General features: G+C 32.3%; 5 protein-coding genes across 8 annotated transcripts in view; 2 read left to right on the top strand and 3 right to left on the bottom strand.

Annotated features, from left to right (window-relative positions):
- LOC109601686 (puratrophin-1-like) overlaps positions 1-5,779 on the bottom strand; it is a 210,924-nt gene extending 205,145 nt beyond the window's left edge. For all 4 annotated transcript variants that reach the window (XM_049962639.1, XM_049962641.1, XM_049962643.1 and 1 more), the window contains exon 1: positions 5,644-5,779. In XM_049962639.1, the coding sequence (XP_049818596.1) occupies positions 5,644-5,730 (87 nt within the window). In that variant the 5' untranslated portion in view covers positions 5,731-5,779. The remainder of the gene's footprint in view (positions 1-5,643) is intronic.
- On the top strand, positions 1,440-5,239 carry LOC109600778 (uncharacterized). The gene is made up of 3 exons (XM_020016955.2): positions 1,440-1,664; positions 2,977-3,316; positions 5,164-5,239. Exons 1-3 carry the CDS (start codon positions 1,441-1,443, stop codon positions 5,176-5,178), a joined length of 579 nt encoding a protein of 192 aa, XP_019872514.2. The 5' UTR covers position 1,440; the 3' UTR covers positions 5,179-5,239.
- A 1,362-nt stretch (positions 5,780-7,141) lies between the features above and the next one.
- LOC109600777 (titin homolog) lies at positions 7,142-13,261 on the bottom strand. The gene is made up of 5 exons (XM_049962855.1): positions 13,071-13,261; positions 11,262-11,571; positions 10,817-11,183; positions 9,655-10,759; positions 7,142-9,394 (listed from the first exon to the last, which is right to left on the bottom strand). The coding sequence occupies exons 1-5, from the start codon at positions 13,135-13,137 to the stop codon at positions 7,317-7,319; spliced, it is 3,927 nt and encodes a 1,308-aa protein (XP_049818812.1). The 5' UTR covers positions 13,138-13,261; the 3' UTR covers positions 7,142-7,316.
- Positions 13,262-13,638: 377 nt separating this feature from the next.
- On the top strand, positions 13,639-14,544 carry LOC109600786 (uncharacterized). Its single transcript, XM_020016964.2, has 2 exons — positions 13,639-13,801; positions 13,858-14,544. Exons 1-2 carry the CDS (start codon positions 13,685-13,687, stop codon positions 14,377-14,379), a joined length of 639 nt encoding a protein of 212 aa, XP_019872523.1. The 5' UTR covers positions 13,639-13,684; the 3' UTR covers positions 14,380-14,544.
- A 569-nt stretch (positions 14,545-15,113) lies between these two features.
- Positions 15,114-23,121, bottom strand: LOC109600785 (uncharacterized). Its single transcript, XM_049962689.1, has 4 exons — positions 20,773-23,121; positions 20,330-20,335; positions 16,555-18,255; positions 15,114-15,772 (listed from the first exon to the last, which is right to left on the bottom strand). The coding sequence occupies exons 1-4, from the start codon at positions 23,104-23,106 to the stop codon at positions 15,164-15,166; spliced, it is 4,650 nt and encodes a 1,549-aa protein (XP_049818646.1). The 5' UTR covers positions 23,107-23,121; the 3' UTR covers positions 15,114-15,163.
- Between the last annotated feature and the right edge of the window lie 569 nt (positions 23,122-23,690).

Below are 23,690 nucleotides of genomic sequence, written 5' to 3'. Positions count from 1 at the left end.
TCGTGCATGATGTCTAAAAATTAACATGGTCTCTTAAAATTTTGTAAGATCAAAAGGTTTCCGATTGATACATTGAAAACTGGGCTTAGAATATTGGTTCTACGTCTTGGTAAGATGAGAGAAACGCTGCTTCTTGAATCTTTTTGAAGTTTTGGCGCGTTAAATCCAATGTATTTGATGACAAATTCGAGAGAATAATTCAAATTATGAAAGTTGGTGTTTCACCGTATTTCGTTTGAAAATATATTATCTGGAGATTTTATCAAATATTGTTTTTTTTTTTTAATTTTCTTAGATAATTCAGGAACTATCAAAAATATCAAAATTTGGATTATGGAACGATTTTTCAAAAATCAAAAAAACCAGAAAAATCAGAGAAACTAAAAAAACTGGCTTCCAGCGTCTAGGTTTCTCCATTAAGTGTGGAAATAAATAAAACTAATTATTTTCGAAGGACCCCGTACTTATATTAAAGTTCTACGTATACAGTACGAAAAATACTCTCCGTGTCTAGATATTGTAAGAGATGGATGCACGACAAAGAGAGTAAAATTTTGCCCGGTAGTAGGAATCCCCACTCTAAGAGAAAATGCGCCGTGCTAGTGCGCGCTTGCGCACAATATAAATTTGCGAATGCATTTAGTAACTCTCCATATCCGTAGGTTAGGTATATCAAAAACAAAAATAAGTATTCTAAAAATAAACTTCTTTTTTCAAAATAAAAATGTATCCCAAAAATTAAATAAAATAAATAAATGCATAAATAAAAAAACTAAAAACAATTAAATAAAGTGTTCAAAGACACCGTCTCGTCTGCGGAGACGAACTGCATGCTAAACGCAGCAAAACCAAATGATCCCCTCCAGTCAGTCCGGCCCGCCCACATAATTGCATGTATATCTTTCTTTTTTGTTTACAAAGGGGTATTGATGTTCCGTCTCAATACGCGAGTAGACACGTTCATCATTTTTGATACTGTATAAGATGTAACAGAAGACGGGTAATAAATTAGAAAGACTTCATTGGGTAACGAAACTTATGTAAAATTAATTGAATTGTTTTAGCTGTCATTTATGGTTGTTTGGTAACTCTCCTTAGAGTTTTATTACACAGTTTAATTAAATTTAACAGTTGCAAAAATTAATTTAATATTTTTTAACGATTTCACTTTATGGTTACTCATAAGGGGCACACCTAGATGACAATTTGCAGATCCTGCAGAAATACTTAACAATAGTGGAAACGGGCAAAAATTTGGTTAACCACCAACCAATAACCTTTGATTATCTCTCGTCAGTATATTAATAATTGTTATACTTAGAGATATTAACACTTCCATTATCTTCGTTGTCTTTTATTCTAACTAAGTGTTGATAGTGTCAATTGACATATTGTCCTGGAAACCATGTCATTAAGTTTATAGAATGGAGTAACTCAAGTATGAAAATAAAAGGTCATCAATGTAAATTACAAGCCGAAGATGATGTGTTATCAAAATATATATGTTATGGATTGTTCATAAATACCAGAAGAAAATTAAAAAAACTTGCACTTATATCACCAAATCATCCGTTAACAAAAGAAATGTTTTCATCCTCAAAAGGCATACAATTAGAAAGGGAACGTCATTTAATGCATTTTTATTTTATAATTCATCCATTCAGGTAAGTTTGTTTTTATTTAGATTGTTTATGAGGTATTAACTTAATTAAACATCAAAATGACAGTTTTGTTTCTTGTAATAAAGTTAATTTGACATTTAAATCAAGAAGGGCTTATTGTCAGTTAATATTAAATTACAGTCATTCCATATACAGTGTGGCTACTTAAGATGGAAATTCCTTGTAACTTTTATATTAGTAACTAGATTTTAATCAGTAATAGCTCAAAAGTTAAAAAATAAAAAACTCCATGCATGATATAAAATGGGTATACACCATTTCCTATTTCAATCTTTAATGGATCACACTGAATATATTTATTATTAATCCAATTAACTCTCATTAATTTCAGTATTTTAAGGTTGCTGATAAACTTAATGGTTACAATGGTTTTCTTTTTTATGTTTACATTTAATACTCTCACATATGTTGATAGACGAGAACAACCTGAGTACGTATTATACTTTGGTGATCATCTTGTAAACGTTTCTACGATATTATATATAGTTGCCAACTTTTTCTCAGGATACTATTTATCGAAGAAAAAAATAATAATCTTAAGTTATAAAAAAATCACTTTTCATTATATGAAAACTTATTTTTGGTCAGATTTGGCCGAAATATTAATTGATACCTATGGATATTGCGTAAATGATTACAGAAAATTACTATTCATTCCTGATTTTTTCATGGTCATGAGACTTATAAGACTACCAACATTCATAATGTACTTAAACGAAATTCAAGAATGGTGTAATGTCCCTTATCACATTGCCACTTCCATAAAGCTATTTTTACTTGTGTTAATTTGCCTAATGTGGGGTACTTTCTTTGTTAGTGTTTTCGGCCCTCAAATTTTAATCGGCAGAGAAAGGAAGCCACTGAACTTCTTGACAACTTTAAAAAAAGTAACTGTGTTAATATTTTTGGTAAATCAGGAGTTTCACCTATCTCAAGAAACGATAGGATTTATGTTAGTGAAAGTTCTTGGAATGTTTATTGGAGTTGTTTTACAAATTGCGATTGGTGTAACTGTAGTCAGAATATATAAGTTACTAACCAACACTTATGCATCCCACAAAAACTTACAGAATTCTATTAACAGCTATTTAAAAAAGGAAGGAGCGCCCCTCAAGTTGAAGAAGAGGGTGACGCAATTTGTGGACTTCAAATATAATGGAGAATTTATTCAGGAGACGGAGTTCCTTTCAATTTTGCCTCCGTCGTTACAAACATCCATCAAAGAGAATTTGACAATGCGACTTATGAAAAACACGGCGTTCTATCATTTACTCACGAAGCAATGTCTTTATAGCATGATTAACAAGATGCAACTACATATATGCCTTAAACACGATATCGTATTTACAATAGGCAGCACCGACGATTTCTTATACTTTATTCACACCGGAACAGTCGCAATATTTTCAAAAAATGGTGACGAATTAGCGCACTTTGGGCAAGGATCGTACTTTGGTGAATTCAGTGTTATTCTGGGACTTCCACGAACTGCCACTGTTGTGGCCATAACAGAGTGTAAGCTGTATAAATTGTCTCGAAGTGATTTTATGGAGAGTTTGTTGCCATATCCTGAACTTGTTGAAAATCTTATGGAGTTTACGAAAAAACGATATGCCGCTCTATTGAAAGATGCGGTAATGTGCCATTCAAATATATTTTTCAAATACGTACACATCCTCAATTTTATTTCAAATGATAAGTCATTTAAAAGGGCCTTTAATTTCCTATATGTTGCTGCTTTTTAAATTAAATATCCAACCACCCGTTTAGAAAATTATAGAACTTTGAAATAACAAAGGTTTGATGAAAAATTCAAAAATCAATTTAATTTTACTTAAAATGCATTAGCCAAACTGTTGTTTGCCAACGTACAACATTAGCAAAAAGTACAGTAAATTTTTTAAAATTCAAATAATTTTTGTCCCGGTTATATTGAAAATTAACTTAAATTTAACAATTACATAGTTAAACAATAGAAAAACAGAGAGTTTAATTTTACTGATGATTATTTGTTTTGGACTGGCAAAAAGTAGAGCTTATGCTATTTACAGTTTTATTACTATAAATAATTTGTAATTGTGTCTTTTTTTGTTGTTCATGATCTCCCATAAGTTTTCAGTGAAGTTTAGATCGGGAAATTGCGATGGCCTGTTCATCACATTAATTTTTTTCTCTTTTCAAGAATAGGTCGTCTTACATATAAAATCCTATCACTACTAACCAGATTAAACTTGATTCTATAGCTTCAGGTCACTCGTTTTCAATCATTTAAAGTCCATGGTAAAAGGGACCTGGTAAACTCAACTCTGGCTCGTCTCTTCTTCTCTGATAGAAGTGCTTTTTTAGTTTAGGCTTCTCGCATGAAGACCTCCTTGTAGTAATCTATCTCTTACAGTTCTTGAAGAAAAATTAATACCAACTTGTGTTTCAAGTAGAGCTTTTATTTTGCTGGAACTTAGGAAAGGATCTTTTTAGTAGGATAAAATATGTTTATCCTGAAATCTATTAGTTTTTCTTGGTCTTCCAGTTTTATTTTTTCCTTCCACATTACCCGAATATGTAGTTTTTTCATATGTAGCTAACACAATTATTTTTAATACATGAAATATTAAAAAAAATTAAATATTTACGGAGGAATTCTTTTAAGAAAATCTATTAATGAAAGGGAAAAAAAAGACCTACAATGGAATTTCCATAAATGCCAACCCATACGTTCAAATTCTGGAACTTTTGCGTGTCTGTCTCATGGAAAATACTTGGAATGTGAATAGCCCATTAACAACAATTGTAAAGATTCATTAAACCATTCAAGAAGAAAGTATATATACCTCTGAAATATACACGACACAAAAATCGAAATTTTAATCAAACGTATTGTTAGTATTTCAAAGCCCAATAATTTTCTAAACGAGTGGATTTTGATAAATTTAACATAACTCGTGGTATTTTAGACTGGCTATTTTGTGTAAAAATGTTTATCAAAATTTTTAACAATAATCAACAGTAAAAATATATTGATATTCCTGTGCAAAATAATTTAAAAAAATATCGTTTTGAATGAGTGTTAAATAAAATAGCTGGCTAATATTATAATTTTTATTATTTTATTAGTGAGCATCCTATTACGTATTTTAACATTTACTTAATATAATAACTTTTGCTAAAAGTTTCATAAAATGATGCAAAATTCCATATGAATGTAAAATATATTACTTTTTCGGTTACATTTGTAAACGAATATCATATTAGTTTATTACATCACGTGATCAAAAAAGACTGACCGACCCTCGGAGTTAATGATGAAAGAATTCCTTCACTTTTACAATACAATTTAGGAGGTTAAAGGAGCATGATTTTAATATATTTCTGAAATAAGTATTTTTCGCTTAGTCTTTTTTGATCATTGTTTTTTTATATTCTTTCCTAATAAATTTTATGTTATTTTAAATAACAATAATAATAATAATATTTTTCATTCCAGGTAATTCAAGATTAAACCAATTTACTATATAATTTATTTGAAGCAAATTAGTTTATTAAGGTCAAAACATGTAAATAATACAATTAATTAATAATATAAGAATTTAAACAAAATAGTGACTTTTAATACGTTAAAACTGGAGGTTTCTAACTGTTTTGCAAAAGGTTATACGTGTATGTTCTAGTGCGTGCAAAGATAATTCCTATCTGTCAATAATTTATTGACGAGTAAACGCCCCTTTATGAAATAATCGATAGTTTTTAGGAGCGATGTCTGCCCCTAACAAACTGTACAGACACTGTGGTAAGTTTATTTTAAGAACGTTTCAATGTGAATGTTGTTTTGAAAATTAGTAAGTAGGAACATATTAAAAATTATGCATTAATTTGTAACATATTAATATGCTTATATGACAATAAAAACAAATATTAAAAACGGATTTTTGTTAAAACGGAAATTCTCCGCAATAATAGCACTTACCTCATAGGAATATTTATAAATTCCACTAATTTTAGATAAAACTTCTAATGGCTCGACAGCACCTTCAGCACAATTCCCGCAGTTCATCGTGTTTGAAAACTAATTTTTAAAACATGAACTTGAAAACAGGTTGCACTTTTACGAAAATATAATTCAGGTCAGCTATAGCACTTTGGTTCATTCAAATTGTTCTAGCAAATCAAGGGTGTACGTACCAATCAGATTTAAAAATAGACGATTCTCTCCGTACGTCAAGAAGCAAATATTTCTGATCGTAAACTTTTGTCTGCAATGTAAATTTTATATACACAACTGCAGATTTCTTTGAACTATTAGATATAAAACTGCTATTTTTAAATTTTACAAAACATAAAGGCAATAAGAAATTGTTCTATGCAACTAAAAAATGTTCAGACGTTTAAGAAATTTTCTTTAAAAATTAGTTAAACAAGAGGTTCAATAAACAAAATTTATTTACTACTAAAATTGAACTTAAGAACTCTGTGGCATATAAAAGTAAATTTTAAAAATTATATTTGTTAAATTAAATAAATTTAGAAATTTTGAATTTTAAAATTTATGTTTATTAAATTTTAAATTGTGAAATTTTAAAATTTAAATTTAATAAATTTTAAATATTGAAATATTAAATGTTAAAATTTATGTTTATTAAATTTTAAATTTTGGAATATTAAAGTTTAAAATTTTATATTTAATGAAATATTAAATTTTAATATGTTTAATACTGTCACTATGTTGTTTTTGTTTGTTTTTGTAATTTTGGTCCTTACTCGACCAATAAATTCCAATTATCTCAAAATGTGCAAAAATCAAAGAGTAATGGTTCAGAATTATTTAAATTATCCTACTATAGGCTATAAGGCTATAACAAACGTATTCTTTATAGTTTTTAATTTGTTACTAATAAATTGTTGCTAAAGTTCATAAATCATTTGTAGTGTATAGTTTCCCAAAGCTAGTAAATTATGTTTCAGTTTATTGTCAATAGATGACGCTTAGCATCGTTTACAAACAAATACAACTTTTATTTATTTTATATTTGTAAAATTATTCGTTTAGAAAAAGGTGTCCAATACAATATTTAATTTCTTATTAATAAATATTTACTAAAACTCTTAGACATTATGAATTACAGCTTACAGTTTACTATGAGAGCTATGATTTGTAATGTTTGAGTTTCCACTTATTAACAATAGATGGCCTTTGGTAGATTTAGTTTACAAACTAAAAAAGTTTACAAATATTGAAGTATTTGGTTGCTACAACAAACATAGAATTCGTTCTTGTTTTACGAATAAGAAATTGTACTGTTCTAAGCTTTCGTCCCTTAAATGTAGAACATTAAATAAAAACAAAATTAATGTAAGTAGATTGATAAAAATCCTTTGATGTAAAACACCTTAACATTAAAAAGGTAAATATCTAAAATTTTGCATTTAATATTCTATTAAAGTTCAAATTAGTAAAAACAATCGGGGAAATTAAAACAAAATTTATTCAGTAAATATGTACTTATAATATATACATCGAACTTATTCTTTATCAGAAATCATAGATTTCATTTAGGGGTATGATATTATGAAATATCAAAAAATATATTTGATATAATCAATATTTCCTACGTTTATAAATATTAAATATATATTCTAATGTTATACTTTCTTTTTTGAAAACCTTTTGACTAACCAATTCGGTATCCTTCGTTTGATCTCACTGGTTAATTGTCTATAAATCATTATCAATAAAAATGGTATAGCCAATAGTTCATTTTTGAATACGTACAACCAACAAGCTACCAAAAACATAGTTAAATCTGTAACATAGTCGATAACACTTTTTACTTTAATTTCTGCTCTGGCGATCAACTCCTCTTGTTTCGAAGACCTTCCAGTTGGCGTAGATGTTCTTGACTCGGCAGAAAATGACTCTAGACCAACAGATGTTTGGGTCATAATTTCTTTTAACAGGGGCCGGTGACGTGAATATTCATACGTTTTTGAATTCACGGGCGAGGGCGATTTAGATGAGTTTCTCCTACTCGTAGCGGGTGATTGAGATACATTTCTTTGTGGATGTCTCATTGGTGAAGGAGATGTTTTCCCACGACGTTTCTCAGAGCCCATTTTCAAATAGTTCTCGTTCCTTGATGGAGATTTTGAAGCCGATCTTCTACTGTGGTTACGCCTACCTGGACTTTGGCTTGGAGTTCTTCTTGATTTTTTCGGAGATTTGTTAAAATCTCGCTTCTTCTCATTGAGAGGTTCACAATCTTTTTGTTCGTCATTAGTTATAGCACTTCTGCTATACACCTTTTTTTCTTCAAATGTGTTATGTGGCTCCTTTATTACATTTGGCTTTGGTGGTATAACATCAATAATCTCCACAATCTGGGACAAACTTTCAATTGATGGTTCAACTGCTTCTGTGACAGTGTATACAGTTTCGGTTTCCGTATAACTCTTTGCAGTTTCCTTGTTTAATTTCTTTTTTTGACTGTAATTTTTAAGAATATCCCCATAATGATCAATTACGACTTTAGCCTCCTCGTTATCTTTTTTCTTGTTTAACAATCTCTCTGGAATAACAATACTTGCGGCAGTAATACCAGTCAATTCAGCTGCTATTTTTAAATTGTGTGTCGGTGAAACCTTATCTTCCTCTTTAATTTTTTCTAAAGAGGGAAATTTTTCTCCACCTTTATTAGGAATTAAAGAAAATGATCTTGGTCTAGAATTGGTTTCTTTTTTCTTGTCCTGCTTCTTGCCAAACATTTTCTCCGTTATTGGATCTATTAGTTGTTCTACCAAAGAATGGGATCTCTCCCGCTGCATTACATCAGCAGGCATTGGTGAATGGGACCTTTGTTTCTTTTTATCCTTTACTGGAACAGCAATGGTCTCCACAAATTTAATGTCTTCGTAATCTTTTTTCTTTAAAATTGGCTTTGGTACGAAATTTGGATCAGGCAAATTTTTACGTTTAGTCAGTATCTCAAACGGTTCGTTGTCATTGTTCACCACGGTCGATGGATGATACGTAACTTCTTCCTCATCAGTTAAGTCATAGTGATGTATAGTCTGGGAGTTACGTCGTTCATCTTCGGAAGATTCAGTTTCCTCTTCAGTACTTTCTTCGTAATCGTCACTCCATTTCTCCATATCAGCCACTTTTATAACTTTTTTCTCAAACTTAACTTTATCTTGCATTTTCTTGCGGACTTTCTCAAATTCAATTTCTTCTTTTTCTTCAGACTCTGATCGTTGACGTAACATCATTAGTTCACGTTTTTCCGGCGGACTAAACTTCTGCAATTTACTTTGCAACAACTCTTCGGCTAATTCTTTGGGAGTTTTCAAACTTTGACGTCTTTGAGTTTCCATCGCTTGCCAATGGGATATTCCACCAGACGACAATCTTCTCCTTAGGGAGTGTTTTCTTTCCAATCCGACTATATTGGCATCATCTAGTGAATTAATTTGTATCTTTGGTATATCTACACTATTTCTTTTTTCATTTAGTTTCCGTTTCTTTTCGAGTTCGGCCTCTTCAGCTTCAGCAGCCTGGTAGAATCTCATCATGGCTCTTTCGTGAAGAAGTTCTGAGGAACTAGCTGAATTTCTCAACGAATGCAACATTTCAGGAGGTTCCTTACTCAGTTCTGGCGCAGAAAGGGATATTGGAGGGGGAACCGAATTTTCGTCAAAATCTATAGAGTATTCATCACCGTGACCTGAAAGTATAATTAAACAATTTAATCACACCTATTTTTAAATGAAAATTAAAAAAATATCTAATTTATCTTTAATTGTAATCGTGATAAAACTATGAAGTGTGTAAATAATTTACAAGTGTGTTCGTTCATAAATGTTTTTAACATTTTTATCAGTATTATCAAATTTGTAGTGTCAGACTAAATTACCAAATTAGTGGATTAAAAGTGATTTATAGAATTTAGTTAAAGATTACACTTTCCTTTTCAGTAATTATTACCTTTTTGGTTTCCATCTGGATAAAGTACCAACATAAATTCTGAACTACCAGTAATATTTTCATTATTTTCCCTAGGTGATTTATTTTTTGGTGGTTCTGGACTTGGAGATAGGCTCTTCTGCGATGAGAAGCTGACAGATCTAGATCTAGAAGGTCGTTGCTCAGAGTCATCTTTCATTAATATAGGACTAGGTGTTTTTGATTTTTCAGAACTTGAATAATTCAATAAATAATTATCCGGCAAATCTAACTCTTTTTTTACTTTTATCTCAGGGCTTCCATAAGAAAGTTCCCTTGTCATTGATGATCTGTCAAATATATTTTTGTTAATATTATTTGCCACACTTTTTTTAGTGGGCATAGGAGATACTTCTGGTGTTTTGGGAGGGCTTTTAATTTTTGTTCGTTCAGGCCTCTTAGGTATTCCGGCATTAAAAATGGATGATTGTATATTTGATTCAGTATGTTTCTCTTCCGCTCTCCCAGAAGATTGTGACCTTGGCTTTTTACGTTTTACTGCTACAGGCGTGGATATATCATCTAAAATATCTCTTGGTTGACTGCGCCCTCTGGTTTGATTAGGTTGCGTAATGCCTCTTTTAGGATCGGGAATAAAAACAACGTCCGTTTCCTCACTGGGTTCGCTGATCCCATAAGGACTTTCTGCTTTGACTCTAAATTTGTATTCACTACCTTCAATCAAATCACCAAGCATGGTAGTTAGTTGTCTACTCGTTGCGGCTTTAAGCCATACGTTCCAGCCTAGTCTGTAATATTCTATAATGTAATTCCCAATCTTACATCCTCCATCATCGTTAGGTGTAGACCACGACAAAGTAACTGATCTACCTAAAGTCATTATTACTCTTGCTTTACCAGGAGGGGAAGGTTTATCAGTTACTGTGACTAGGAACGAGGTGTGGTCCTCACCCAGTTTGTTGACAGCCTTAATTTGATATTCGCCGCGATCCGATCGTTTTGCTTCATTTATTTTTAAAACAGAAGATTTGTCGATATATTCAACTTCTTGTCGATCGTTATTCTGAATTGATTCTCCATTGTGGCTCCAAAAGACCAACGGAGTCGGACGTCCGGCGACTGATACCTAACAGAAAACATTTTACATACACAATAGGTATGAGTAACTCGAACAAATAAATACCTTTAATCGTATCGCTTCGCCAATTTCGAATAATAAACCTTCTTCGTACTGCCTGGGAAGTCGAATGGCTGGAGGAGCCTCTAATGTGAGTTTGGCTTTGGTGGAAACATGACCGGCTCTGTTCGTGGCTGTGCATTTAATTTCACCTTCGTCAGCCAGAGCGCACTGGTGAATAGTTAAAATGCTTTTGTCATGTTCCGTTAAAATTCTAATTCGCCTGCTACTAAATATTTCAAAGCCATCTTTGAACCAGCACACCTTCGGAGCGGGTTGCCCGAGAAAGTGGACGGCGAACTCGATTTTTTCATTTTCAAGTGCTGTGGCATCCTTAAGTTCCTCGGTGAATCGTGGTGCCGTAATAGCCGATCTAAAATATATTACTTAAATATCTATGGAGGAGGTCAAACCTTGGCAATAAATGAAAATTTATTGGTATTATTGATACCTTTGTAGTGTTACGGTGATAGGTTCTGAGAGTTCCCCTGGATCTGATAAGCCAACTGCGTTCTCTGCGCTGATCCTGAATTGGTATCGCCATCCTGGTTCCAAACCGCTGACCGTTAGCTCGGGAAACGGTACCATTAATGGCGTTGCCCGTACCCAGTGCGGGGAACCTGTTCGACGATGCTCAACCAGATAACCCGAAATTGGAGATCCGCCATCTTTAACTGGTTTGCTCCAGCGGATTGTTATTAAATCGGGGGTGGCCTCATTTTCTGTGACCAGATGCGGTTTACCAGGCGGTGACGGTCGATCTGTAATTTAGTTAATAAATATTGTTGAAGTGGAAACTTCTTTAGCCGCGTTGGGCATTTTTTGGTGGGTTCGCATCACTGACATGCTCATGACTGGCGCACGCGCACTGTTCTGTGCGTCTTAAACACTTTGGATGGGTGAAATCTCGTGCGTTCGCGTCACCGACATGCGTATAGCAGCGTATCTGTAGTTATACAGCTGACGTATAGTGCTGTGTATATCTTATAAGTGAAATTGAATGAATTTAGTGAAAAGTTCAATGTGTATATACTGTACATGGTTGAAATAGTGTTCAAATTCAAGTACATTGAAATTTAGTAAATACAAATACTATCCATAAATAATTATAAAAGGGCCTTATTTTTAATAAATAATGTGATGAATGGATTGAAGCTTACTGAAACAAAGACTACGATTAAATGACGTTCCCCAAGTGGTACTCCAATTTGAGAAAGTTTGAGTTGGGTGGTTATTATATTATATAAATAAATGATGTTAACTGTACCATATAAATTACATACTTGAACCTATTATTTAAATTTTAACATAAATAAATTCAAAGCAACGACGAATGCTTTTAAAAAAAACTGACCATATAACAAACATTTTATCAAAACAGAAATATTAATGGACAGACATATTATTTTTAATAATTAATGTGATGGATGGATAGAAGCTTACTGAAGCTTTTGTGAAACAAAATCTACCTACTACGGTTAACTGACGTTCCCCAAGTGGTACCCCAATTTGAGAAAGTTGAGTTGGGTGGTTATTATATATAAATAAATGATGTTGACTGTACCATATAAATTACATACTTAACCTATCATTTAAATTTTAATAATATTAAGAAAAATTGATAATTAGATAATATAATGAGATTTTTTAGACAAGATTCTGACATGTATTCATTTATAAAACCTATTCGTCGTATTGCGTTGAATTCTATTTTTGGGAGCTTCTCCAGTTCTATTGTTAGAATATTCATTTGTTTTTAAATATTGTGTTTAATTATCCTCATGTAAATGAGAAAGTTAAACTCATCCAATTTTTGTTATGTCATATTGCATTTGTGATGTAAAAAATATCAAATTTCATGTTATTTTTATTTTAACAAGTGAGTTAATAAGAAGTCGTATACTTTAAAATTATGTTTATTCGATATGTTGCAAACATACATTTAAATATAATACAATATTTTTTTTTAATTTTTATCCATTATTAGAAAATCCAACGAAATGTAAGAAAAATATTATTTGTTTATGATCTGATAGCTTAATATCTGAGAAAATTATTTTTACATCAAAAATCAAAACTTCAAAAAATTATATATATATTTTAACTGTGTATAAAATACGAGTATATTTCCTACATGACACGATATAAATATATTTCAACACACTGACCGAACGAAAATAACACGCATAGTTCACATTCAGACATTGCAAGAAACAAACTAATAGAAAACGACTGGTTAAACAATAGGAAAAAGTCTTACCTGCCGCTTTCCAATGTACTTGTTTTTTTCTTGTTCGGGGATGGGGTTTGACATGTGTGTTCCCCATAGCACACTGTCATGCTGAAAAAACGTCACTACTAACCCAGCCCGATGTATAATTTTAGAACTGTGCCAACATTGCCGGCCGAAAATTTTATCTCCGGCAGTTTTATATTAGAAATGACTTATTTACTTCCATCCTAAATGGAGGATGCGCAGGTTATTTTGTTTTGTTTTTACACTCAAAGTTGTCGCGTAGTCTAAGAACTAAACGTAGGTATTATTATGTTTTGTTTTCGATGAAATTTAAATGTACCCAATAAAAATGTTTGGCACTGTGGACACATAAAGTGGCTCCTTTAAATTGGAAACACCCACGCAATTTTTTATTTATAAGTCGATTTTAATGAATAATAATTCAAAACATATTTTCGAAAAACTGGAGAAATTTATTCAGGGCGTTAAAAAAGTCCTCAAATATTTTTTTAACACCTTGTATATTACTTTTTAAATTTTTAAAATCCAGCACTCGTGTAATCTCTATAGCAACCCCTAAACACAAACAAATAGTTGACTGGAATATCCGATTTGAATTAAAAGCTTCGACAGTGATAATGAAAATGATTAAGAATGGGTATTTATATATTTTGCTCATTGTAATTCGTATCGTTTTACCTACGCCGCCGATTGATTCAAGAAAGTTGGATAAAATCAAAAGCGACATGAATAATGTAAGCTCCACTATTTAATTTATAGACAAATTAAGCAACCAAAATTCGGTTTTCAGCTTTTGGAATTAATTCCCAAAGGCAAATTTCAGGAAATCATCAATAATCACTTAATAAACGATACAGGATTTCAGGCAGCCGTCACCTATTTAAGAAGTGACGAGTGGAAAACCATAATAGAGAAATTAAAACAAAATAGAGATTTTATCGAATTTACACAATTTCTAAAAACCATTGACATCGATATTGACCTTTACGTTCATTGCGTTGAAAATCAATTCACCACATTAGAAATCCCCGATGTTCCAGTTGGAACCAAGAAGGACCTTAAGCCGTTCATTGTTGATTTGGAGAAGAATCTGCCAACGGACATGATTCTTAGTAAACTGAGAGAAAGCACCACCAATAATCCCAAGTTTCGTGAATTGTATGACAAACTGGCTAGTACGGAAACTCGCAGCTTGATTGAGAAGGTTCTGGCAATTCCAGAAATCAAAAATATAATAAAAATATTAAGCGAAATGGGTCTGCAACTAGATCAATCTGTAAATGGTCTCTACATGTTCCTTGGGTGGAAATAATGTTAACTTTTAATTTTATATAATTAATTTTAACAGGTCTAACAGGAATTTTGATATTTATTTTTAATTATTTTTTACATTAACAACAAAAGTATATTTATAGCACATTTTTTTGCTATGTTGTTAATTTATATACTCTTGAAAATAAACCAATAATTTACATTTTTTTATGTTTTATATTTCGCTAAATGTCAATTGTGACGATTTATGTCAATGTTGAAACATTTTTAATTATGTTATTAATGATGTTTTGTAAGAAAATTTAATGCAAAGGCATTATATATTGCATACATGGTAATGCAATAATAAATGTGACAAACTGCAATTATTTCATACATATACAAATTAATGTAGACGTCCTATCTAAATAAAATTACAATAAATGTGATAAATATAGTGAAAAGATTTCTAATGGTTTAATTATTTTATAATTAGATGCCCTTGAATATAAAGGAAATATAAAATTACAGGTTATTTTATTACACCATAATTAAAGCATGACTTCTCTTCTCAAATTCCCACATGAAACCTATATTTTTCATAATTGAAATAAATCTAGTAATTTGATTGCATAACTAATTTGTGACACAAGTTTGTATTTAAGTTCAATTCACTGTCAAATTTTGAAATGTATGTATTTTTATGTTATAATTATTTAACAAATAATTATAACTATTAATACATTGTAATATTTGTAAAAAGTCATCCAATATATATATAAAATAAAAGACAAGTTGTGTGTATGAAAGTATATTGAACAAAGTAATATTCAAAATACATTGTTTTATGGTGTTCCCCAATTGAAGAAAGTGTAAATGAATCTGATGTATTCGTCAACTCTCACGCCCATTTTCATAAGTTGACTCATTATTAACTTAGCTTCAGGTAATTGCCTTACTTTTTCAACCAGCTTATAGGTTTCTTTGCTGGAAATTGCATCGTAGAAGCTTTTGAAAACATCACTGTTATGGAGCTTATCATTAGCCACCGCTAAAATCTTATCGAAGGGAATGGCATTACCTATATCTTCAATAAATGGTTCAAAGTTGATAGTATCACCAACAACACTTGGCTTGGCTCTCATCATCATGTTTCTTGTAAACCTTAGCAGAAAATCTATAGGAATTCCGATTGTGGTTAGATGTTTTTTCAAGTCTTGGAATTCTGGTGTTGCGAATAATCTGTCGTTTAAATCGAGCCATTCCTTGCTTTGTAGATATTTTACACCTGCTCCAAATTCCGGATCATTATCCAAATGATCTTGGACAACCTCCATGACGGTGGCAGTAGGGATTACTTGCATAAAATCTAGAAATTCTACCAAAATTCCTCCTCTGTTGACTTGACAAGATGCTATGCCAACAAATGCTGCGAATGTTAGTAACACTTTCATCTACAACAAGAAAATATATACATTTTTATTTATTTTATTTTAATTCTAGTGAAATATAAATATTAAAATGCTTGACTTTGCTTAACCTTCCTTATAATTGCACATTTGTAACATTTATGCTCACAATTAGATTCTAATTATAGAATAATTATTTTAAAATATAACATATAAAAATGTCTAATACCAATAAACTATTAAATAATCCTCTTAGATTTGTCTATTTATTATTTCATTTAACAAATATGTGAACAAATAATTGCATTATGTAAGTAATGGACTTAGTGGACTTACTTTTTTACTGTTAAGTGAACACAGCAACAACTAAACTGCAACTGCTTGGAGGAGTCACTTTATATAAGTATCGGGAGAGCAGTAATTTTCTACGTTTAATTATTTGTTATTACCTCTTTTAATATTGTATTAATTATTTTTTTAAATGATATGACAAAAATTCTGATTACTTAGTTTCGGAAACAAACAAATAACTAGTAACTATATTGGGTGGTTCCTTTATTATTATTTATCTATTTATGAAATAAATTGCAATATGTTCTTCTCGACAATGACGTTTATTTTTGATATATATCATATGAATCAAATAGTTCTCTTCTGACAATATTAAAAAAAAAAGTTTTTCTCAAAAATGGTTTTATACGCCTTGGTCAATAAATACACGTATACAATAATTAAACATCTTTTTTTTCTATTTAAACTTTATTAAAATATATATAAAACAGTATAAAACATATTATATTTTCTTTAGGCGTAGTCGTAGATTAGGCCCGTTTGACTGGTGCTCCCCATCCAAGGAACTCGTAGACAATAGCCAAAACTTCATCAACTTTGACGCCCATGGATCTCAATTCTGCAGCCAAACGTTGTACTTCATCCAAAGCACGGACTTCTTCTACCAGTGCGTGAGCTTTTTCACTGGAGACTTCGGCGTAAAGAGCTTGGAAATCAGCACTGTTTTCCATTTTGTCGTTCAACAGAGCTATGAGGTCAGCAATTGGAAGAGCTGCTTCAATTTCGTCCAAGTAACTTCTCAAAGATCTGACAGGCTTAAGGGTAACGGCTTGTGGGTCGGCATTCTGGATCAATTCATGGATGAGTGCGATAATGAGGTCAACTGGGATTCCAGCATCGGTGAGGTATTTTTCAAAATCTTGTACAGCTGGTTTGCTTCCTACTTCCTTAACCAAAGCAGCCCAGTCATCTCCTTGAAGGTACCTGATAACATCGCAGAATTCTTTGTCATTTTTCAAGTATTCGTCAGTGATTTCTTTCAGCTTATCCAAAGGAATAAGAGCAAGAAACTGGAGAAGGTCATCAACCAAGGACTTTACGGTTTTAACAGGTGCTCCCCATCCAAGAAACTCGTAGACAACAGCCAAAACTTCATCAACTTTGACGCCCATGGATCTCAATTCTGCAGCCAAACGTTGTACTTCATCCAAAGCACGGACTTCTTCTACCAGTGCGTGAGCTTTTTCACTGGAGACTTCAGCGTAAAGGGCTTGGAAGTCGGCACTGTTTTTCATTTTGTCGTTCAACAGTGCTATGAGGTCATCAATTGGAAGAGCTGCTTCAATTTCGTCCAAGTAACTCCTCAAAGATCTGACAGGCTTAAGGGTAACGGCTTGTGGGTCGGCATTCTGGATCAATTCATGGATGAGTGCGATAATGAGGTCAACTGGGATTCCGGCATCGGTGAGGTACTTTTCGAAATCTTGTACAGCTGGTTTGCTTCCTACTTCCTTTACCAAAGCAGCCCAGTCATCTCCTTGAAGGTACCTGATGACATCGCAGAATTCTTTGTCGTTTTTCAAGTATTCATCAGTGATTTCTTTCAGCTTATCCAAAGGAATAAGGGCAAGGAACTGGAGAAGGTCATCAACTAGGGATTTCACGGATTTAACGGGTGCTCCCCATCCAAGGAACTCGTAGACGACAGCCAAAACTTCATCAACTTTGACGCCCATGGATCTCAATTCTGCAGCCAAACGTTGTACTTCATCCAAAGCACGGACTTCTTCTACCAGTGCGTGAGCTTTTTCACTGGAGACTTCAGCGTAAAGGGCTTGGAAGTCGGCACTGTTTTTCATTTTGTCGTTCAACAGTGCTATGAGGTCATCAATTGGAAGAGCTGCTTCAATTTCGTCCAAGTAACTTCTCAAAGATCTGACAGGCTTAAGGGTAACGGCTTGTGGGTCGGCATTCTGGATCAATTCATGGATGAGTGCGATAATGAGGTCAACTGGGATTCCGGCATCGGTGAGGTACTTTTCAAAATCTTGTACAGCTGGTTTGCTTCCTACTTCCTTTACCAAAGCAGCCCAGTCATCTCCTTGAAGGTACCTGACGACATCACAGAATTCTTTGTCGTTTTTCAAATATTCGTCACTAATTTCCTTGAGTTTATCAAGAGGGATAAGAGCCAAGAATTCAATAAGATCGTCAACTAAAGATTTCAATTTAACATGCTCAACATGTTTTGTTTGAGACCTTGGTGCTGCATAAGCAGACACACAAACGAGTGAGAGGATTAGTAAGATTTTCATCTGGAAAAAATATAAATATGTATTAATATATAGATAATATTATGATACACTCATATGCAAAGGCACTATTTATTCAAAAAATATATGTAAATTATTATTAATACTTGCCTTGATTCCTAGATGAATACTCAACTGGATATGTTTTTCAGTTGAAATTCTTCCGTATATATAGTAAATTTATTGACTTTATCTAATACTATCAATCAATATTAATTTGAATATTTAGATAAATTATTATAAATAATTTGTTTTTAAAATTTCAAGTAGCATTTAATATTTTTTATTTAAATTTTTGTTATAGCCACTTGACCTGTCAGTTGAAGGTTCTAGATTTATGGCTATTTATTTATTCTCTGGCTTAATGAGATTTGTAGTAAAATTTAATTGTTTTGAATTTTCATATTATTTTAAGTATCACAAATTACATCAGTTAAATTGGCATGCTTTTCTGTTTTAGTATTACTTATAGTCTAGAAAATGTAGACTTTTGTAGCTAGTACTGATAAACTCGTGACTGGTTTGTTATTTCTTCAATTAAAGGTTTTATTGAGATATATTGAGTTAGACATATTCAGTTTTGAAGTTCTCATAATTTGATAACTTTCCACTTGAATTACTCACTAATGAAAATTAAGCAGCAACAATTTCACAAAATAAGAAACGACTATGGCAATTTCAAAGAAGGAATTTAAGAGTTCATTGACGAGATTTTCAAATAATTATTCTTAACAGAAATTAGTTTAATAGAAAATTACTTTATTATAAAAAAAAGTTACATTTTCTTATCTTTTTTGTTTTTATTTGACTATTTCTTAATAACAACCATTTTCTACGCCTTTCATGAGAAATAATATCGAATAATAATTATGAAACACAAAAAAATATAATTAGAATGAGTTAGCTTTTGTCCTCCGATATACATGGCTGATTAGTCATTAAACAAGGTAATAAGGGGCCTACGGTATCAAAAATCAAAGGGCATCACATAAATTCTCCATAGTCAAATTTATGGGAAGAAATTACAACTGCAAACAAATGTTAGTAATCTTAATAAAATGTTTTTAAAAAGGAATTTGTAATCAAAAGTCGTTAACATGTGAATATAGCGATGGTCCTATACAGAATGATCGTTTGATCCTCTTTTGGTACGTGAATCCCATGGTAACACTTAGGTGACTACCATACCGGGAATATGAATTTAAATTAGAACACCTTTATTTGATGTAAAATAGTAACAATTGTTACAATATTTAATCTAGAATTTGCACTTATTTAGAACGAGATGAGTAATTTGGTTATGATCTGTAGTTGATTACAGAAAACAAAATAATAAAAAATATACGTTTTATCTACTACATTAAATTTAACATAAAAATAATAAAGGTTTTGATTGAAACACCCTGACTAACTTTGTACTAAAAATAAGTTACCCACAAGATAGAAAACAATTTAACCAATAACCATATTGACCCCCCAAAGTATTCCATATTTTCCCCATTTAGAAGTTCATTGTATAAGAAGAGGTTAAAAGAAGATTCCTGAAGAACTTTATAAAATAATTATAGAAGACAATATTGATTGTGGTTTTCTTAATGTTAATATAAGTTTTCGCATATTTTTTCAATTGTTGAACATTTATTTTCATATATAACTGATGGTTAGTTTTGAGAACCAAATTAAAACATTTAGTTTTTTAAACGAATTTGTTTTATTGTTATTATGTTAATGTTGTACAGTGTTTTGTGTTTGTAAGAATTTTAATTCCGTCTTATTCAGCCATGATTGATAATTTTTTTTCAACCAGAAATAATTGCAGTATCTTAGGTTTGAAGAAAGAATAAAAAGTTAATATTTAAAATTGTTGATAAACTTCTTTATTTTATTTAATTTAAAATGTATGAGGAGCTTTTAATTGAATTTCTACGTTTTTTGTAAGGTCCGGTTACATTTGTTTGTTTCAGAAATTTTTCTACTTTCTCTTTATTTTAACTGTAACAGTTTTCTGAAAAATGTCCAATATAATCCATCTTCAGAACAATTTTTTTTATAATTTGATTCGAAATATATGCAATAAAAATATATGCTTACCATAAAAAATATTGAAAATGGAAATTTCCAATTAATTAGAATTTTCAATGTGAATTTGTGAAATATATGTTTCTAGTTTAATCTAAAAATACTGCATGAACATTTTTGGGCAGATAGCTTATGTTAACTACCTGATTCCATTCAAAAATTCATATCTACATAAAGTATCAAAAAAATACTTTTTGTGATATTCCCGTCAAATGATTTTCTGGTTTGTTAAATTCATTTTAGTCAAACTACAATAAATTTTTAAAGTTAAAATTTTATTGAAATATTAAAAAAATATGAAAAAATATAAAACAAATTACATTTAGTTTATACATTAATAATGGTAAATTAGACTCGTTTGACTGGTGCTCCCCATCCAAGGAACTCGTAGACAATAGCCAAAACTTCATCAACTTTGACACCCATGGATCTCAATTCTGCAGCCAAACGTTGTACTTCATCCAAAGCACGGACTTCTTCTACCAGTGCGTGAGCTTTTTCACTGGAGACTTCGGCGTAAAGAGCTTGGAAGTCAGCACTGTTTTCCATTTTGTCGTTCAACAGAGCTATGAGGTCAGCAATTGGAAGAGCTGCTTCAATTTCGTCCAAGTAACTTCTCAAAGATCTGACAGGCTTAAGAGTAACGGCTTGTGGGTCGGCATTCTGGATCAATTCATGGATGAGTGCGATAATGAGGTCAACTGGGATTCCGGCATCGGTGAGGTACTTTTCGAAATCTTGTACAGCTGGTTTGCTTCCTACTTCCTTAACCAAAGCAGCCCAGTCATCTCCTTGAAGGTACCTGATGACATCGCAGAATTCTTTATCGTTTTTCAAGTATTCGTCGGTGATTTCTTTCAGCTTATCCAAAGGAATAAGAGCAAGAAACTGGAGAAGGTCATCAACCAAGGACTTTACGGTTTTAACAGGTGCTCCCCATCCAAGGAACTCGTAGACGACAGCCAAAACTTCATCAACTTTGACGCCCATGGATCTCAATTCTGCAGCCAAACGTTGTACTTCATCCAAAGCACGGACTTCTTCTACCAGTGCGTGAGCTTTTTCACTGGAGACTTCGGCGTAAAGAGCTTGGAAATCAGCACTGTTTTCCATTTTGTCGTTCAACAGAGCTATGAGGTCAGCAATTGGAAGAGCTGCTTCAATTTCGTCCAAGTAACTTCTTAAAGATCTGACGGGCTTAAGGGTAACGGCTTGTGGGTCGGCATTCTGGATCAATTCATGGATTAGTGCGATAATGAGGTCAACTGGGATTCCGGCATCGGTGAGGTACTTTTCGAAATCTTGTACAGCTGGTTTGCTTCCTACTTCCTTTACCAAAGCAGCCCAGTCATCTCCTTGAAGGTACCTGATGACATCGCAGAATTCTTTATCGTTTTTCAAGTATTCGTCGGTGATTTCTTTCAGCTTATCCAAAGGAATAAGAGCAAGAAACTGTAGAAGGTCATCAACCAAGGACTTTACGGTTTTAACAGGTGCTCCCCATCCAAGGAACTCGTAGACAACAGCCAAAACTTCATCAACTTTGACGCCCATGGATCTCAATTCTGCAGCCAAACGTTGTACTTCATCCAAAGCACGGACTTCTTCTACCAGTGCGTGAGCTTTTTCACTGGAGACTTCGGCGTAAAGAGCTTGGAAATCAGCACTGTTTTCCATTTTGTCGTTCAACAGAGCTATGAGGTCAGCAATTGGAAGAGCTGCTTCAATTTCGTCCAAGTAACTTCTCAAAGATCTGACAGGCTTAAGGGTAACGGCTTGTGGGTCGGCATTCTGGATCAATTCATGGATGAGTGCGATAATGAGGTCAACTGGGATTCCGGCATCGGTGAGGTACTTTTCGAAATCTTGTACAGCTGGTTTGCTTCCTACTTCCTTTACCAAAGCAGCCCAGTCATCTCCTTGAAGGTACCTGATGACATCGCAGAATTCTTTGTCGTTTTTCAAGTATTCATCAGTGATTTCTTTCAGCTTATCCAAAGGAATAAGGGCAAGGAACTGGAGAAGGTCATCAACTAGGGATTTCACGGATTTAACGGGTGCTCCCCATCCAAGGAACTCGTAGACGACAGCCAAAACTTCATCAACTTTGACGCCCATGGATCTCAATTCTGCAGCCAAACGTTGTACTTCATCCAAAGCACGGACTTCTTCTACCAGTGCGTGAGCTTTTTCACTGGAGACTTCAGCGTAAAGGGCTTGGAAGTCGGCACTGTTTTTCATTTTGTCGTTCAACAGTGCTATGAGGTCATCAATTGGAAGAGCTGCTTCAATTTCGTCCAAGTAACTTCTCAAAGATCTGACAGGCTTAAGGGTAACGGCTTGTGGGTCGGCATTCTGGATCAATTCATGGATGAGTGCGATAATGAGGTCAACTGGGATTCCGGCATCGGTGAGGTACTTTTCAAAATCTTGTACAGCTGGTTTGCTTCCTACTTCCTTTACCAAAGCAGCCCAGTCATCTCCTTGAAGGTACCTGACGACATCACAGAATTCTTTGTCGTTTTTCAAATATTCGTCACTAATTTCCTTGAGTTTATCAAGAGGGATAAGAGCCAAGAATTCAATAAGATCGTCAACTAAAGATTTCAATTTAACATGCTCAACATGTTTTGTTTGAGACCTTGGTGCTGCATAAGCAGACACACAAACGAGTGAGAGGATTAGTAAGATTTTCATCTGAAATTAATGAATAACATTATTAATATAAAGATAATATTTTGATACAGTCATATATAAAAATACTATTAATCAAAAATTTTAAGTAAATTCTTAATACTTGCCTTGATTTCTAGATGAATATTCAACTGAATATGTTTTTTAGTTAAAATGCTTTCGCTTATATAGTAAATTGATTGTCTTTATCTGATGCTATCAAGATGATTACTTAACTTAAATATAACTTTTTAGATAAATTATTAAAAATAATGTATTTTTAGTATTTTTTTTAGCTTTCAATATTTTTATTTATATTTATAAATTTTATTTAGCCCTTCGCTTTCGGTTAACAATGCCATGAAGTAATGTAAAAAAATAATACTAAGAATTTTAGATTAGTGTTATAATTTAATAAGTCCTAATTAAATATTTTTTACTCATTATCTAAAAGACATAAAATGTTGTACTAATTCACTGTCATATAATAGTGTTGCTTTATGTCTACAGAATCTATGTCTTTCAACGTAGTCAGTATTGATAAATTTTTCAGCTCCTTGTGGAGGGATCTTGAATTGAGTCATAAACTAATTTAATAACTTTCCACT

This window comes from Aethina tumida, chromosome 2, assembly GCF_024364675.1.
Source record: "Aethina tumida isolate Nest 87 chromosome 2, icAetTumi1.1, whole genome shotgun sequence".
Taxonomy (NCBI): Eukaryota; Metazoa; Arthropoda; class Insecta; order Coleoptera; family Nitidulidae; genus Aethina; species Aethina tumida.
This window is presented reverse-complemented; position numbering and strand designations above follow the sequence as displayed.

Coding starts and splice junctions, on each gene's coding strand:
- LOC109600778 (XM_020016955.2), top strand. CDS start 1,441: ATGAAAATAAAAGGTCATCAATGTAAATTACAAGCCGAAGATGATGTG. Junction 1,665..2,976: donor TTTATAATTCATCCATTCAG/GTAAGTTTGTTT, acceptor ATGTCTTTATAG/CATGATTAACAAGATGCAAC.
- LOC109600777 (XM_049962855.1), bottom strand. CDS start 13,137: ATGGGGAACACACATGTCAAACCCCATCCCCGAACAAGAAAAAAACAA. Junction 11,572..13,070: donor AGTACATTGGAAAGCGGCAG/GTAAGACTTTTT, acceptor ACTAAATTACAG/ATCGACCGTCACCGCCTGGT. Junction 9,395..9,654: donor TCCAGATGGAAACCAAAAAG/GTAATAATTACT, acceptor TTATACTTTCAG/GTCACGGTGATGAATACTCT.
- LOC109600786 (XM_020016964.2), top strand. CDS start 13,685: ATGAAAATGATTAAGAATGGGTATTTATATATTTTGCTCATTGTAATT. Junction 13,802..13,857: donor TCAAAAGCGACATGAATAAT/GTAAGCTCCACT, acceptor TTCGGTTTTCAG/CTTTTGGAATTAATTCCCAA.
- LOC109600785 (XM_049962689.1), bottom strand. CDS start 23,106: ATGAAAATCTTACTAATCCTCTCACTCGTTTGTGTGTCTGCTTATGCA. Junction 15,773..16,554: donor GGGGAGCACCAGTCAAACGG/GCCTAATCTACG, acceptor TTCTTGTTGTAG/ATGAAAGTGTTACTAACATT.